This window comes from Microchirus variegatus (assembly GCF_963457635.1).
Source record: "Microchirus variegatus genome assembly, chromosome: 23".
NCBI classification, from domain to species: domain Eukaryota; kingdom Metazoa; phylum Chordata; class Actinopteri; order Pleuronectiformes; family Soleidae; genus Microchirus; species Microchirus variegatus.
The window spans coordinates 10,132,783-10,149,837 of NC_139824.1; the positions used below are offsets into that span (position 1 = coordinate 10,132,783).

At 41.0% G+C, this 17,055-nt stretch overlaps 2 protein-coding genes across 2 annotated transcripts in view; one reads left to right on the plus strand and one right to left on the minus strand.

The window, feature by feature from the left end:
- Positions 1–17,055, plus strand: part of lrba (LPS-responsive vesicle trafficking, beach and anchor containing) — a gene marked incomplete at its 5' end in the record, with an annotated part of 183,053 nt that overhangs the window by 102,376 nt on the left and 63,622 nt on the right. The window contains 3 exons of the mRNA XM_083909541.1: positions 4,765–4,907; positions 9,772–9,915; positions 11,579–11,715. Of these exons, the coding sequence (XP_083765667.1) occupies positions 4,765–4,907; positions 9,772–9,915; positions 11,579–11,715 (424 nt within the window). The remainder of the gene's footprint in view (positions 1–4,764; positions 4,908–9,771; positions 9,916–11,578; positions 11,716–17,055) is intronic.
- mab21l2 (mab-21-like 2) lies at positions 13,058–14,137 on the minus strand (the record flags this gene model as incomplete). Its single annotated transcript, XM_083909542.1, has 1 exon — positions 13,058–14,137. The coding sequence occupies one exon, from the start codon at positions 14,135–14,137 to the stop codon at positions 13,058–13,060; it is 1,080 nt and encodes a 359-aa protein (XP_083765668.1).

Genomic DNA, 17,055 nt, shown 5'->3' on the forward strand with positions numbered 1-17,055 from the left:
TACTACTCGGGAGTCTCGAGGAGCATCCAAATGATGTTTAAAGAACAGAAAAAAAGGGGTGATTATTCTTTACTACCTCACATAAAACTCTTGTGGACCCCGTTTCATCAGTGGCCAACGTGGTCCAGATTAGACCGTGTTGGTATGGTAACATTTATTTTTTTCTTCAACACACACACACACAAACTCTGTGCTCAGATTAAGGCTTTCATACAGTGATGCAGGCAGTTGAAAATGAATTAAAACATGATTATTATGGTCTGCACATGAGGATTTGTGAAAATCTGGTGATACAAGACGTATCCTGTTACAGGGCGATATTCCGATATATTGGGATGTTATAATCAAGGTGATTAATTAAATTTTGGTAGGATAATAGTTTATTTTAAGAAAAGGTCTCGGTAAAAACAATGATGTTATGCATAAAAAAAATAATAGTGTTACGTGTGACGGCACAGTTGGTCCAGGCACCGTTTACCAATTAGCTCCGTTAGCTGCGTTAGTTCCTTTTAGCGCCGTTAGCGCCTACAGTCGAGCTGGAGCGGTCTGTTAATAACCAGCGTACCTGTGTACTGCGTTTGTGCGCCTCTGTTTTTAAAGTTTAGCGTTACTTTAGAGACTAATATTAACAATCGGGAGTCACGTAAACATGACGTCACACGCGTCTTTTTCCAGTCAGTCGTCATGCGTTAACGTGCGTTAGCGTGCGATAACGTGCGTTAATGTTGACGCCATTAACACTGTGCCCAGCAAAAAAAAAAATATCAAATGGCAAGACTCGGCTGCCCACTAGTGGTGGAAGGTGTAATTACAAAACGAAAACCACTGTCTGGAGTATTTCTGAAGTACGATTAATGCAGCACTTGGAAGAGTCATGTATGAATATTTTATTATACCCCTTTGAGATATAATACTGCTATTGATTTTTGTAACGTAATGCAATGATGAGACTTTAGAGATGAATTGTTTCCAATAATCATGCATTCATTTTGTAAAAAATAAAAAATGAATAATTGGCGTAGAACAGCGAAACGATCAATAACCTAGTGATAAAATGTGTGTTTTGCTTATTGTTTGAATTGGGATTTCAATGCAAAACGATCAATAGTTCAGGCTTAAATCAAGTAATTTCTTCTGATTTTAGTCAACACACACACACACTGTGCGTGTCTGTCCCTCACTTCCATCATCAGACAACAGTCACTTCGCGGCCTAACGAGCAGCCACCTTCCAGACACCTTTTATGACTGAACTAATTACTAATTACACAAGTGGTTGGCGTGAGCCACAGCACAACGCTGGGCCCCTTTTGTTATTTTAATTGTTGTTATTTTGAAGAATGGCGCTCCAGTAAATTGTGCCTCGGATGCCCTCGGAGGATGGATGAGCTCTGAATAATTTATCATCTTTGTGGAAACACACTCAGTGTACGGTACGGGCGGCGGGTGGTGGTGGGGGGCGGGTGGTTGCATAGCGCTGTACATCTCCATTCTTGTTATGGCGGCGCTCTCATCAGGGATTGATGATGAGGTATCTTTCATCGTGCGTCCGCCTCGTCATTAGGGCGCTAGGTCTATTGTCGCCGTGTTCGTGGCACGCTGGATGAAGGTGACTGGCAGAGGTGGTCTCCCCCCCCACCCCACCCCACCCCACCATGCTGTGACTAATTACTCCAGCCAATGGCTCCCCTCCTGATGGATTAATGTGTGTTGTGTGAATGGGACAGAACCCCCCCCCCCCCCACCCTTCTCTTTCATGAGATGAGAGACGAGTGTGCGTCCTGAATCGGAGCCGTGCGCTGTGCACAACCTTGATAATTATTTTCATAGATGAATACCGTCGCAGGCAGGATGATGAAGTGGCCATTTGCGTTCAGAGACTATCGCATGCAAACACGGAGCGGGGTCTTTGTCAGCGGTGTGAAATCTGGTCCTGCACAGACCTGTGTCGTCTCCGTCTTTCCAGCTCTCACACACACACACACACATATATATGCAGGTTTGTGCAGCTGTGCTTCTTAGAACACTTCAATTCATTTTGAGAGCCTAAACAAAGTGTTATCCCAAAGCCAGTTAATGCCTAACCCTAACCACATTTAAAATCTTAATCCCAAACTCAGAAGAAGAAGTTCTGCTTCATTAGGACCAGGTTTTGGTCTTCGTGAGGGCAACTGGTGTTTATACCAGATCCTGCAGAGGTAACAAATACAAGTACAAACATTCTCTCTCTCTCCCTCTCAAAATACAGATCCAGACGTGCAAAATCTGTAGCGACTGTAATTTTTCAATGTCTTTATATTGCAAAAAAAATACATAGTGTAAAAAAAAAAAGGTTTTTAATTCAGATTATCTATGTTATGACTGCAGCGTTCCTACACAGTATGGAATTTAATTTGAGTAATTTCCAGGTCTGGAAAAGTATGGAAAAATGTTGTGTTGTTTCCAGATTATTATCTCACTTTCTAAAACTAAATATATTAATATATAAAAATCAAAACAAGTTACTAACGCAACCTGTAGATGATATGAAAGTAATCAAGCTGGCTGTAGAATTAACTTTCCGTTAATTATTGTGTTTTTAAAATGCTTTGTGGACAGAAATCACACAAACACATAAATTAGCAGTTTTACGTCATGTCTCAAAGTGCGATTACATAGTACACATAGTGATATATATTGAATCTTTTTAGTAGTTTGTGATCAACTTCGTCCAGTGAGATATGAGCAGTAACGACCACAAACACCATTATTTATTCATTTATTTATTGATTTATGATCTAAATGTCTGTGAAGGTTCTCAGTCGTAGAAGATGAGGATCTTTATCATGGCTAAAGTAAGTCCAGATGCCCCACTGTGTATTTGTACTCCTGACGTTATTATGATCCAAATGTACCAAATAAGAGTTGGGTTTTCATTTGGCAAGAGCGTATATGCGGTGCTAAAAAAAAAAGAGAGCAGCTCCGAAATTTTTTTTAATTGCCTGCGTAAAGCACCTTTTCCTTCTGCAGCCCCCCCCCTGTGTGTGATCATTGGTGTTGAGCTGAAGATTTACTGGGAAGGCCCCCAGCCAGAGCGCAGCGTTCAAGAGCGGAGAGCACATAAAGAATGCTGGGGTTCTCTTGTCGGAGCTTATGCCGCTGAAATCATAAACCGGCGTCTTCCTGAGACACCTTCGCTGTGTCCATGCACTTCTGCCACATTTAAATCCAAGCTTTTTTGCAGTTGCATTAATAGTTTTGACAAAAAAAACCACCCTGGTTTTCTTTGTTTGCTTTCAAATACTCATACACAACCATCATTTTCTCTTTTTTCACCAAGCATCGTAAACTGTTGCAGAGTTTAAAGATTACAGCTGAGCCCCGGCTTTAGCACAAACACGGGACAACAAGCGTAGACTCTGATTTTTTTTTTCTTCTATTTCTTAAGTTTTCCTCTCGGGGACATTTATTTGAACTATTTCGACTCGAGTCCAGCTGCCAGGGTTTTGCTCTCACTCAGGATCCAAGTACATGTTGTTTCTCTCTCCCCACCTGAGTTGCTAATCACTGACACATGTTGTGATTCTGACACTGGGACAAAGTAACAGGTTTGTAAAAATTGTAGAAGACGACATTATTTTTTAAAGTAATATTACAGTACATACAGCACATTTTCTTGGCAACATATTTGAATTAAAGACTGTATTTTAATCAAAACAAAAAAAGCTAACACTTTAGATTAGCTAGATTAGATTAGCTTGAGAGACGTAGCATGGTAGCCCTTTATTAGTAAATATTAAGCATGTATTAACACCTTATGTAGGGGAAAATCGTAATTCATTTCGTAATAGAGATAAATTAAGGTTATGTAGAATAAGATTTTTCCAACATAAGGTGTTAATACGTGCTTAATGATTACTAATAAAGAGCTAGTGTGCTAGTTATATATGTTAGCAAGCACCTAGCTACTGGTGAATTCCTAATCTCGAGTGTTACCAAAAAAATGCTAACACTTTACATTAGCTTGATAAGATTAGCTTTAGATAAGTAGCATGCTAGCCTTTATTAGTAAATATTAAGCACATATTAACACCTTATCTTAATTCATGTCGTAATAGAGGTTATGTAGCAAGCACCTAGCTACTGGTGAATCCCTAATCTACAGTGTTACCCCAAAAATATTAAATTATAGTCAGACACACAGTATACAGAGCACATATCATTGTGTTAGTGGCTCCTCATTTAAAGTTAACACTCTTTTTCTTAAGAGCAGAATGATTTACCGACCCGGCCCGGTAAAGGGAGCTGTAAATTGGGAAGAAAAATGGAGGCTATAGACAGTGATTAATATTGGTAATGCTATCTACTCCCTCTTCTGTGTTTTAATGGCTTTCTTCTTATCCTGTGAGCCACGAGCCCTGACAGGACAGTGTCCTGCTGGGCTCGAAATGAGCCTCGAATGGAAGCACGTGCCTCCAGAAAGTGTGTGGAAAACGATCCCGCTGTTGTTTGCTCGATTCTTCTGTGATGACACTTGGTGGGGGAAAGAACACCAAATACTGTCAGTGTCAAGGACAAGGGGATAGGATCACTTTCTGGTTGAAACGTGTATATAAATGTGTTTTAAGTTGGGATTCTCAAGGGTTTGAAAAAAAAAAAAAAATCAAAATCCCAAACACAATGCTGGCTTTATGCATGCTTGCTCGGGCCGAGTGCTAATGCTGGGCTGGTATACCATGCTGGCTGGTAATTGCTAACACATGTGTCTCCTTCTGTCTCGTTGCAGCCGGCCGAGGGAGTTCTGGCGCCTGGACTACTGGGAGGACGATTTAAGGCGGCGACGCCGTTTCATCAGGAACCCCTTTGGATCCACTCACTCGGAGGCGACGCTCAAAGCCGCCGCCGAACACGGTCAGTCCCAACGCCGCCGTGTGTCCGCTCGTCCCCCCCCTCCCTTTCTTTCTCGCTCGGTGGTAACACCAGGTACAGGGCAATAAAAATTAGTCCTGGTGTTGCAATAAAAGCTTTACTATACGACGAGAAAGTGGTAAAACGGCCTCATTTGAATTTCACACAGGTCATTTTACACCCTGCCCCCTAGAGCTGAAACAATTCATCGATTATTAATCAATTACTAAGTAAATCGTCAACTATTTTGATAATCGATTAATTGCTTTGAAGCTTTTTTTCATGATCGAAACAAGATTTCTGATCGTTTTAGCTTCTTAAATGTGAATGTTTTCTTCGTTTCTCTGCTCCACATAACAAAGAAATCATTCAAACTGAATCATTTTTGGTTTGTGGACAAAACAAGACAATAGAGAACATCGTCATTTCCAGGTTTGACAAACACCGATCAACGGTTTTTAACATTTTATGAACCAAACGGTTGATCGAGAAAATAATCGGCAGATTAATTGAAAATAAGCCAAGCTGCAGTAACCATCTGAATGATCTTGAATCAGAAAATTCACTTTTGAACTAAATGGCTCTTCTGTTGTTGTTGTTTTTCTTTCCTTATTGCATCACAGTGGCTGATATCACTGGTAAGTAACTTGCACACGCTCCAATTGTCGCTTTTTTGCGTTCCACTGTGGGCCCATTTTGTGTTAAATGTTTTTGAAAATATAATAGGAGCGCCCCCTTTTTGTCAAAATGAAAAGTATCATTTCAGTATCAGTAGGATTTTAAGTCAGATTCAAACATGTTAGTGTCATTTTATTAAATCCCCTCCATAAATACAATGGTAATCTATTAAAATACCATGGCGCACTTATTCCGCTGGAAATGATCTTTTTCCCTGAAGTCGGTCAACTTCTCCATAAAGACAGGTGCAGATTCTCAATAATCCTCGAAAAACTCCCAGCAGTCACTTAAAACCACCGTATCTAAACGACACATGTCCCTTGCACTAACACAGAGAGTCACGTTTCTTTCCTGGAGTGAACGCAATTCCTCATTTCTGCAAAGATCCAGCGCACGCACACACGCGCACACACACACACAGAAGGGTTTGCTCTCATCCACAAATAAACAAACCAAAACAATGTGTTGAATGCAAAAAAGTCCCATTTAATGAGTGACATCATCCCCTCAGACAGAACGGCATGTGTGACAGCAGTCAATAAGGATGTGATTCGAGAGTGTCTTGGGTCTGGTGATCCTGGGAGACTTGTGCCTGGTCACTGCAGCGTGCAGCCGTCACTGCCACAGCCTCAGACCACAGTCCAGCTGCTTCGCTGTTCTTCAGCCCTCTGAATATTCTCTCCTTTCGTTTTTCCAGCCGTATTCCTCCCTTGTTTTCCCTTCAGTGAGATCATGACAGGGAACAGACGTATCGCATATTTCCCTGTCACAAACGCTTTCTGAGTACGCGTTGACGCCAGAGCGTGCGAGTTAGTTGCCCAGGTATTCAACTATGGTCCGGTATTAAATTTTATTCAAAACATTTTTCATCGTATGTGCTTGCATATATTCTTCACTAGGGGAAGAAGAAGAAAAAAGAAAAAGGACAAATTCCTGAAAACAACATTTGGTTTCAAAGTCAAGTCTGTGTAAAAATAGCCAGCAGCCAGTTGTGGCCAGGGTATGCTGTACCTCAAGAGAGTATACTGCCTGGCTGAAATATGGGAATATATCATTAAAATAACTCTTTGACATTGAAGCCTGACGGCATCCATTTTCTGATGTAACCTTTAGTCTTGTTTTAGTCGACCCGACATTTGTTACGGAAGTGCAGCTCAAGATGAGAATGCAGGGGCTGAGTTTTTCAAACGGAGCACCAAAGGTCATATCTGGCTGTAATTATATTCATCAGATGCAGAGAGGGAATGGGGGGGGGGTGAATGCAGTCTTACTCCCTAAGAAAATATTTAGCATGAGATCAAGCCGGAATTTAGTCTAATTTTTGAGCTACTTGTGGCATAATTTTAACACTCTCACGCATGGCCATAAGGAAATTCAATTTTGTTTTCCCTATTTAAGATTAGGGAAATGTGCATTTCTGCATCAAGGATGTGGACCATGAACCATCATTCATGCTGTGCCAAGCGTACAGGGCTGCCAGTATGTTCTTGAGTAGCCTGTTTTGTATTTACGGCTGCAAAGAACCATCTTTTCTGGAGGATTGATTCTGTCCGTGTGTACCAGAGGTGGCAGAGTAAATACCTGAAGACTAATGTCTCTGTTCACGGTAATCAATACTCGCCTCACGACCGCGACTCCTGGCTATTCTCTCCCCCCCCCCTCCCGTTAAAAACAAATTTGTTAATTTTGACAATTTAATCGCTGTAACCGTGCATGCCTTGAGTTGTATAAGCAGGTAGTTGAAAACCTCTCTGTCGGGAGAGGGAAATGGGGTCTTTTCGGGGGAGAAGAAAGTGGAACCTGTTGGGACAGTGTGATGAGTGATGAGGTTTTTTTTTTTCCTTTTTTTTAAAAATGTAATTATTTAATTTAAATGACAGAGTGAAAGTTAAAACATATAATCACAGTTGTCAGATTGTATAAAGGGATGTGCCAAAAAATCAATCACATAAGAATCGCGATTCTCATTTACTACTATATAAAATGTCCCAGAATCTATTATTTATTTATTTATTTATTTATTTTTAAATAAAGAGACAATAGGTGATATTTATTTTATGTAACAGTTACAGCAATTCCATTTCACCATGGATAAATGTTTAAAACTTAATACTCCAGTCTGTTTTGCAGGCTTAGGGTTATCCCTTGCACACCTGTAGATTGAAGCAGAAATCATCATGAATCAAATCGTTTTGAATCGAATCGCGAAATAATTAGTAAAATATTCCCACCCCTAACATTTAGTATTATTTATAATAACCTTAATTCATATCGGTTAATTCTGCGATTTTACAGTCTCACAGTACAGGTTTGTGCATGCGCGCAAGATACTAGTGGTGGGGGGAAAATCGATTCACATAGGAATCACGATTCTGAATCGATTCAAAAATCAATTTTTGAAAAAATAAATACATTTTAAAGTTTTTATTTTGAAAAACCACACAAAACACCAGTTTGTGTTATTTGTGTACAGTTTATTTTTGTAACTTCTGGCAGAAAAAGGCAGCTAGTCTAAGCTTTTATTTATGCAAGTAATTTTTTTTGTACAGTAAGTTTTTATTTGTTTTGAATAAATGTTAACTTTTGCCTTTGTGTGGTCACATTATCACAGTATATTATACAAACTGTATTGTTTTGATGCCATAATTTGACCTAACACACTACGCATTGTATCAATTTTTGAACCGAGAATCGTATGAATCGAATCGTGAGCCACCGAAAGATTCACATCCCTACAACATACTGCGTTAACGTAGCTGACGTAACGTTAACGCAACGTTAACCTAAGTATAATTCACATCATGGCCGTTAACTTCCACAGAAATGAGCTTCTGCCTCATTAGGACCAGATTTTTTAGGTCCTTACGACTGGTCCTGACGAGGTCAGTGTTTAAAGAGTTAACAAATACAGGTACACACCACCAAAATGTCATGTTAAAAGAAGAAAGAATAATACGGCCGTGACAGTTGTCGTGATTTTCAGGTTTGCAGTCACTGTGTCTTTTATTATACCGAAGAGCTATTAATAACCCCACGTTTGAGGGACCAGCTCCAATCACGAGGTCCTGTTGCATCATACTGTTGTTACTGTATGTTGGTTTTTGTCTCTGTCTCTGGGCATGTTTGCAGTTAAATACCCCCCCTATAAAAAAAAGAAAAAAGGTGAGCTGCATCTCTGTTTTTTAAGGCTCATCTGACAAGTCCCCCTGTCCACTTGCTCGGTGTGAATACAATGGCATGTGGTATGTATTAGGGGAGCTGGTAGTAATTTCACTGCTGCTAACTAAAGAAATTCTCCAGGGAGGCTTAATTACAGGAAGACCATTCTAAATATCAGCAAGCTGCATATTTTCCATGACAAGAGACTTTTTTTTTTTTTTTTTTTTTTTTTTTTTATAAAGCTGCTTCACAGCCACATGACTGCGGCTGTGCATTTTTAACAGATCTCCTCTCAGGTGATCGTATAAAACAAATCTGTGCTGCTTTGTTCCTGTATGCTGGATTAGAAAGCACACAGTGTGGACTTATTTCGTCTGCCATGCTCTCCTCTCACTGGGGAATGCAGAGTTCTGTAAATGTTTGCAGATTCCCTTCTTTTTTTTTTTTTTGTCTTAAATAATCCATTTGGAACCTCAAGTCATGTTCAGTTGAAATCAAAACGGGCAGATGTGTGTGTGTGTGTGTGACCCCCCATTTACGTTAAATGGGTCAGGATGAGATCTGTGTGTTTGTTTAGATGTATGTCAAAGGACGGAAAAAAAGAGTGAGGATTATGTCGGCGTTTGGTTGTAAGGTGAGCCTCGCTGTCGTGACATAATAGACGGAGGTTAATCGCCGCACGCGCGTTCAGATCAGTTTGTGTATTTGAGAGTAAACCTGCACAAAACTCACACCTACCCTGAAAAGACAGCAAGAAAATATAGTGGAATTAATCATATAAGCGTATTTACCTTAGTGGTTTGTGTGTGCTTGGGTTTTGCAGTTTTCACTGCAGAGTTGGAGAAGAAAAAAAGCATATTTTTGTTTAATTCCTAAGTGACTGATTCATTTTGTTGTTTTTCTGTTTCCACGATGAATTGCTGTTTTTTCCCCCCAACAGAAAAATGTCTGTGTCTCTGCTTGATTCCAGTGAAAAATAAAATCTGATCTGAATCTGAAACATGTCAGAAGTTAAAGTTGCCCCCCTTTTTTTTCCCTTCTACTGTAGCATCCGAGGAGGATATTCTCAAAGGCAAGCAGTCCATCAGGAGTCATGCTCTGGGAAATCAGAACTCGGAGAGTGAGACATCACTCGACATGGACGATGACACTCTGTCCAGTTTGGACGAGAAGGACCTGGAGAATTTAACAGGTAAGAAGAAAGGTCTTTAACTGCCCCCCCCCCCCTCCACATCTGACTGCACCCTGCAGCTCAGATAAAGTAACAACACTGTTAATTCAGTCGTTTTGCTCTAGAATATTCAGTATTTTTGCTTGTTTTTGTGTCACAGCAGCAGCCAGAGTGCTGCTGAAAAGTCCCCCCCCCTCTCTCTCAGCTGCTGCAGGTCTGCTCCACAAACATGTACACAGGCCTGAGTAGCAACTCTATAAACAGTTTTTTATCCCCGCAGTAGCAGAGTTTATCCCAGGATACATGCTCACAATCAGATTAAAAGAAAAATCTGCATTGTGTGTGTGTGTGTGTGGGGTGTGTGTGTGTGTGTGTGTGTGTGTGTGTGTGTGTGTGTGTGTGTGTGTGTGTGTGTGTGTGTGTGTGTGTGTGTGTGTGTGTGTGTGTGTGTGTGTGTGTGTGTGTGTGTGTGTGTGTGTGTGTGTGTGTATTGGGGGGGAAACCATAATATAAGCTGCAGCTCCTGCAGGAGCCTTATCAACAACACAATATTAAATCACATTAAACTACAGATGGTTTTGTCTCCTTTTTGCAGTTTAAATAATCCTAATGCAATGTTGTATGGTGCGTTAATCGGATTGCAGCATAATCCGAATCCGATTTTTTTTTCCTGTGCAGTGACAGCGCTGAGCAGACCAATGCGCATTAATGAGGCTCATGGCGCTATTAAAATGATGCAACGTGGACTGAGCTTTGAATCCTGTCTAATAAAGTGGCGCATGTGTGTATATATATATGTGTGTGTGTGTGTGTCTGTGGGAATTGAGTGGAGGTTGTCTGGAGATGTTGAGCTTCTCCTCCTAAGCAGCTGTCTACTCTTCAGGTGAAGACTAATCGAATGTCTTTTGAGTGAACGGAACAAAAAACGTGTTATTTCAACCCACGGATAACATGTCACTACTCGAGAGAGGGGGGGGGGGGGCTCAGTGGAAGCGCCAGGCATGAATATATATATGTATATAACCCTGTTTTTATTCCATCGGTTTGCAGCAGAGCGCATGTGGGCCTGCAGGGAAATCAAAAAAAGAAAACCCCGGGCTCGGAGCCTCCTCTGAGCTCGGCGAACATCTGCAAACACAAAGCCTGATCCGGGCAGAGCTTCCACCCACAGCTCCCATGAGCCACAGCCTCATTGTCATATACTGGCATTAATTAAGATTGATGAACGATTAAACAGAGCCTCGTCCTGCAGCCCCGCAATCAATTGATTCTGATGGAACTGTCGATTGTTTTTGTTTTGAGTTTTACTACGATGTCTTCAAGTTTTCTTTATAGACACACACACACACTCACACATCCCAGTAAGGCGGTTTGTGTGTTGAATGAATTGATAATGCCATAGCCGAATTATTTTACAACACGTATAAAATAATTCAGAATACTTTCATATAATGAATGTGCCGAAAAAGAGTGAGAAAATGACTCGAATTAAAAAAATACGCTTAAAGTTTGGTGAGATTTCGCGCGTGTATCTTGTAACTGACTCACAGGAGAGTATCGTGCTTTCAGAGTTTATTTAATTACTACTACTACTCCACTCTTTTTTATTTAATTTTATTTTATTAATTTTCCCCTCATATTAATGTCATGTAGTGACCGGCTCCTGTGTGTGCGTGTCCCGCAGGCCCAGTCAACCTGAGCACCGGTGCGCAGCTGGTGGCTCCGGCTGTTATGGTGAAGGGAACTCTGTCCATCACCGCGTCCGAGCTCTACTTCGAGGTGGACGAGGACGAGCCGGGCTTCAAGGCCATCGATCCGAAGGTAAGAGACTCGAAAAATCGAGCTAATCGTGATTTTTTTTTCTTTTTCTTTTTTTTAAAATATATATACGTTCTCAAATTCTGTCATTTTAAAAAGAGAAGCGCGCAAACGCGCTCGTGTTTCACTCCACTGTGCTGCTGGGAAATGCTGTCGAGCATTAAAAGTATCATCAGTGTGTCCTGACAGCTAATGATGTCATGTCGTGTCAAGCCTTTAAAAGTCGATGAGACACTATGTAAAATTAAATATATTAATATAATATTAATAGTTTATAGCAGCATTTTTTTTATTTTCTAAATTCATATTTACTCAATTTAATTCAACGGAATTAACTAAATATATTTTTAATAAAATACTAAATATTTAGGGATTTAATTTTAATATAATTCTTTTTTTTAATCTGCTGCAATTTAATTATAGATCCCAAATATTAAGCTTCATGTTAACCAACAGTTGGTTGCTGATTTACATTAAGAATAATTATTTTTCCCCATCATCATTTACTAGAATGAAGTTAACCATGATTCTTTGTATATGTAGTGAGTGTTATTATGTCATTTAAAAAAAAAAGCATTAATCAGATTAAGGCACCGGTTTAGCTGCAGGCCTTGCAGAGATGCTCCCAGGCCTATATATATATATACTAACATGACTGCGTTGATTTACATGCACTCCAAAATCCTTTTGAGCCTGTGACGCACTGTTAAAATAACATATGGCTTAAAGTCGGCGGTGCACATTCCTTCCTGAAAAGTCTTTTTTTTCCATCTTTTTGACTGCATGTATTATTATTTTTAAATGTAACCCCTTCTCAATAACAAAATAACTGGAATATATTATAAGAATGCAACACGTCGTGCCTGTCACCTCAGCTGTCAAAACACGTCAACACACGAGGCCAAGTTGTAAGTTAATTTGCAACATTTTTATTAACATTTCTTTCCTTTTTTTTTTCTTCTTCTTTTTTTTGTTGTTTTTTAAAGTCACATAATGAAAAAAATTGAACTTGGCACGCTACATTTTCTTCAGTTTCTTCTTCTTCCACTTGCTCACGATTTGTTTTTTTTTTTGTGTGTGCATATATTTAAATAAAAAGTTTTCTTCACTTTGTGAAAAAACATTTAAAGAAAAAAGACATTGATCTGAAAAATGTACCTTCACTTTCTCTCTGGCAATTTGCTCCATGTCTTAAAAAGTGGGGGATTTGTGGTTGGTTTTCTGCATTATTATTATTATTATTATTAGTATTAGTATTGTTGTTTTCTTCTTCTTCACATTGCTTGGAGTCTTTTTTTTTTGTTTATCCCAAAATGTCTCTTCGGCTCTGCATCAACAACCACTTTTATAATTTGTCCAAACTTTTCGCATTGGTGAGGATTTCTCTCGCTAGTCTCCACGTCTGCTTCGCAGCAGCCTCCAGGGCCGAGTGAGGTCTTCCCTGAAACAAGTCCAAGTTTGGCAAGAAGTAGTGGGGACATCTGCGGCACTGCAGGCAGGATATGAGCTGCAGCAGGATGCCGTTCAGTCGGTCTCCGAGGCAAGACTCGTCCCAGTCGGTCTCTCTCGGGTGCTTCTCGCACTCGTACAGCAGCAGCGTCTTCATGTGGTAGTTGTGGAGCGGCTGGCCCGGCAGCTCCAGGTGTCGGTCCCGCAGCGTCTTCAGCACGGACAAACACTTCTTCCTGCAGCCGGCCATCAGCAGCCTGTTCTCGGCCTCGCTGAACTGCAGCACCCACGCGTCGCTCTCCGCGGAGCTCTGCTTCCCCGTTAACGAGTAGCACTCTTTGGAGAGCAGGTTGAACCCCTCGGCTTTGACCTCTGCTACCCGGTTAGGACCGGGCCAGGGGATGTGGGGCATGGGCCACTGCGCTGCACTCCTAGGCCAAATCCCCGTGCACTTGAAGGCGGGCGTGATCTGCACCACGTACCTCTCTCTGATCCGCAGTCTGACCTCACTGGTGTCCGCTACCATCTTAACCACCTCGCGGTAGCTGCATTTATCCACGGCCTGCGCCACCAGAGTCTGAAACCTGGAGCGGATTTTGCGGGCTGATAGGTAACCCGAGGCGGTGATGAACTCGACCCACAGCGACATGCTCCTCTTGCGGCCGTCGCTCAGCTTCAGCACCGCGCAGCCGGGCAGGGAGCCGTCGTCCACGAAGTTGAACACCCCCATTTGGTTGAGGTACAGCACCACCTCGAACTCGTTGGGCGAGATGACCTCCATCCCTTCGTAGCGCGCGTCTATCTCGCTGAGGGAGCTGATGAAGCGCGGCTCCTGCACCTCCACCTCCTTCAGGACATCCGACACCACTTTACAGACCTCTCGTATGGTCTTCGCAATGGCCGCTTTGCGAGCCTGGCACCTCTCGTTGTAGTATTTGTTGAGCTGGTAAACCAGCTTCGCCTGCGTCGCGATCATGTTCGGGCAGAGGTCCGGGCTGTACACCGGAGAGTCGCAGTAAGTTGACGGATCCAATGCTTACCGGTTAAGCCAGAGGCAAATGCTTCCCCGTGCAGGAAAAAAAAAAAAAGTATAATCAAAGTTTTTCTTTTTTTTTTCTTTTCTTTTTTTTTTGCTTATGGAGCGGATGGACGTCAGTGTGAGGAGGAGGAAACGGGTAGTGATGCAACTGCCTGCTAAATATCAGTCCATGTGAGCACTTCCAGCACAGTTAGGCAGATTCATATTCAGGTTGTGGGGATGTCATCATCATCATCATCATCATCATCATCACCATCACCACCATCCGTGTCCCTGCAGCTGCAGACGCTAAAGGCTATAAGAGCATCTGTGAGCACTCATCTCTTCCCCACTCGTGTTGCCTCTCTCTCTGCGTCTGTGCTCTCACTCAGCTGTGAGCTGGACTTGTGTGTAGTTTATGAATGGTTCCTCTAGGAAGAGTGAAAGGAGGAGGAGGAGGAGGGCGGGGCTTCTCTTTCCCTGCAATCATGTGCAAGAGCTGTCAGTGCGCGCAGCCAATCGGCGCAGACCGCCGCTTTTCTTTTTGCAGGATCCTCTCCAGTCTTGCACCCGCAGCGTCTGTGCGCACGGAGCTCCCGCAGGGTCCGCACATCATATGGGGGGGTGGGGGGGTACGCAAACTGCCTCTTCGGTTTATTGCGGGCAAATACAAGCGTTAAAAAGCTTCAATCAAAGCTCGGTTTTTTTTCTCTCTTTCAACGCAAAAGTGCTGCTCTTTGCGCACATACTGCGCCAGCTGCGTATTGGGAATAAAGCGTGTAGACAAAGTGAGTGACAGTCTAACTTTAGTCCTTCTTGTTTCTTGCAGATAAGTCTATTTATTATTGTATTTTGCATCATTGTATTTAATTAAATTTAATTTGAAGGGATCACTAAATATAGTGTTTTTATTTTAATTTAACAGCAGCTCTTATTTACTTTACACGTCTTTTCTGATAAAAGTTCCATGAGATGTGTTAATAAGACTTTGAACACCACGTGGCCAATTTCTCACATTATTTATTAATTGAATTAAACGCTAAATAAATTAAATAATTCCTGAATTATTCGCTCTTCCTTTAACATCAGTGCCTGTGACCATTTTCTCCTATTTTATCACAATCAGGGAATAATTCTGTTTTCCAGAATTAAAATTACATTAAATAATGTATTATACATTGTTTAAATTAAATGACATTAAAAACAGCACATTCTTTGAGTGCACCTGCAGTGATGATAATCTGACATTTTCACCTATTTATCCACGTGACAACGAGGAGTTAACGGTCACTGTCTCGCGATTGTTACAGCCGATATTTTGTATTTAATCTAGGAAGTGACACGAGGCGTTTGCTTCACTCTCTCTCTCACACCCACACACACTCACACACACACACACACACACACACACACACACACACACACACACACACACACACACACACACTCTCATTCACACGCGCGCGTTAATTTGGGTTTATCGCCGTGAATCTTGTCCGTGGTGAATAATTGATAATCTGCTCGTCACCCAGACTTCCCGATGGAGCTGGGATTAAAAAAACACAACAAAAAAAACATGACCTTCTTTTCTTTCTGACTCACTTACACACATCTGTAAGAAAATTAAAAATATAATGATAAAAAATTAAAAAAAAAACTCCAGCAGTGAAATCTATGTGAAATATCCGCTGTGCATTTTTTGAATTATTCTCTCAGCTCGTTAACTTTGCAGACCCATCACGTGACCCTCTGTAGTTAATGAGGTCACGGTCATTAGTCTGTGAAATTGACTGAACTGCGCATCTTTTTTTGCACATATTCAAATTCTGCAATTTCAAAAACACTCTATATTACGGAACACATTAACTAGGTTTTTCCTAACATGCAAATAAGTAGCTACTAGCCCTTTATTAGTCATTATTAGGCACGTATTAACACCTTATTCTACCTGTATTAAAACATTAAGTAAGATTTTTCCTAAATAGTGCTTAAAATTTACTAATAAAGTGCTAGTATGCTTCTTGTATGCATAATATAATTTTCAAAATAAAACCTCCATTTAAAATAGCAATTACAGTAAATAAAGTGCAGCTGTTAAATTTAGTGTAATCCAGAAAATAATTCATATTAATTGCATGAAATCATAATCCGTGTGGTTTGTTGCGTTTTACGAACTTTATTTAATATAAAAGTCCCTCAGAGGCTGCTAAATACTGGAATTGTGTGACATTTTCTCTGCATTTATGTACCGCACACACACAAATAGGCCACTCTATGGTACTATGGCGCGTATTAAAACCTCGTGACAGTAGGTTAATGATTTCCAGAAAACCCCCCTTTTCTACTGATATGAAGCCGCCAAATATGCAGCTGACGCTTAAATGCATCAGAAAAAGGCAAAGACTAATGAGCCTCCCTGCCTCCTAAAGTTGCCACATCCCTCTGGACTTCATCAAATGGCCTTTTTAGACAAGTGGGGGAATGAGGCTTCAGGGAGTGTGAAGGTAAATCACGATTACATTTTCTAGAATGTGTTATGCAGTCGCGGGTGATGTGGAGGGTGAGCGTCTTGGCGTTTGAGATCGAGTTAGTACATACTGTTTTAATTCAAATCACACAGTAAGTACATACATATATATATATATGGTACACAGTTGTCACTAATTACAGTGCAGCAGGAGTAGTTCACCCACTTAAACCAATGAAATCAACTTTGATCACAGTAGAGATGTTTAGTGTCAAATTAACTGGTTCCCACCAAGGGAAAAAAAAAAAAAACAACATTACTGAGTTACATTTGTTGGTTTGTGTTTGACATCTGAATTTGATGCTGAAGCCGTTCCCCGCTAAATGAACACACAATGTCCATTTGGCAA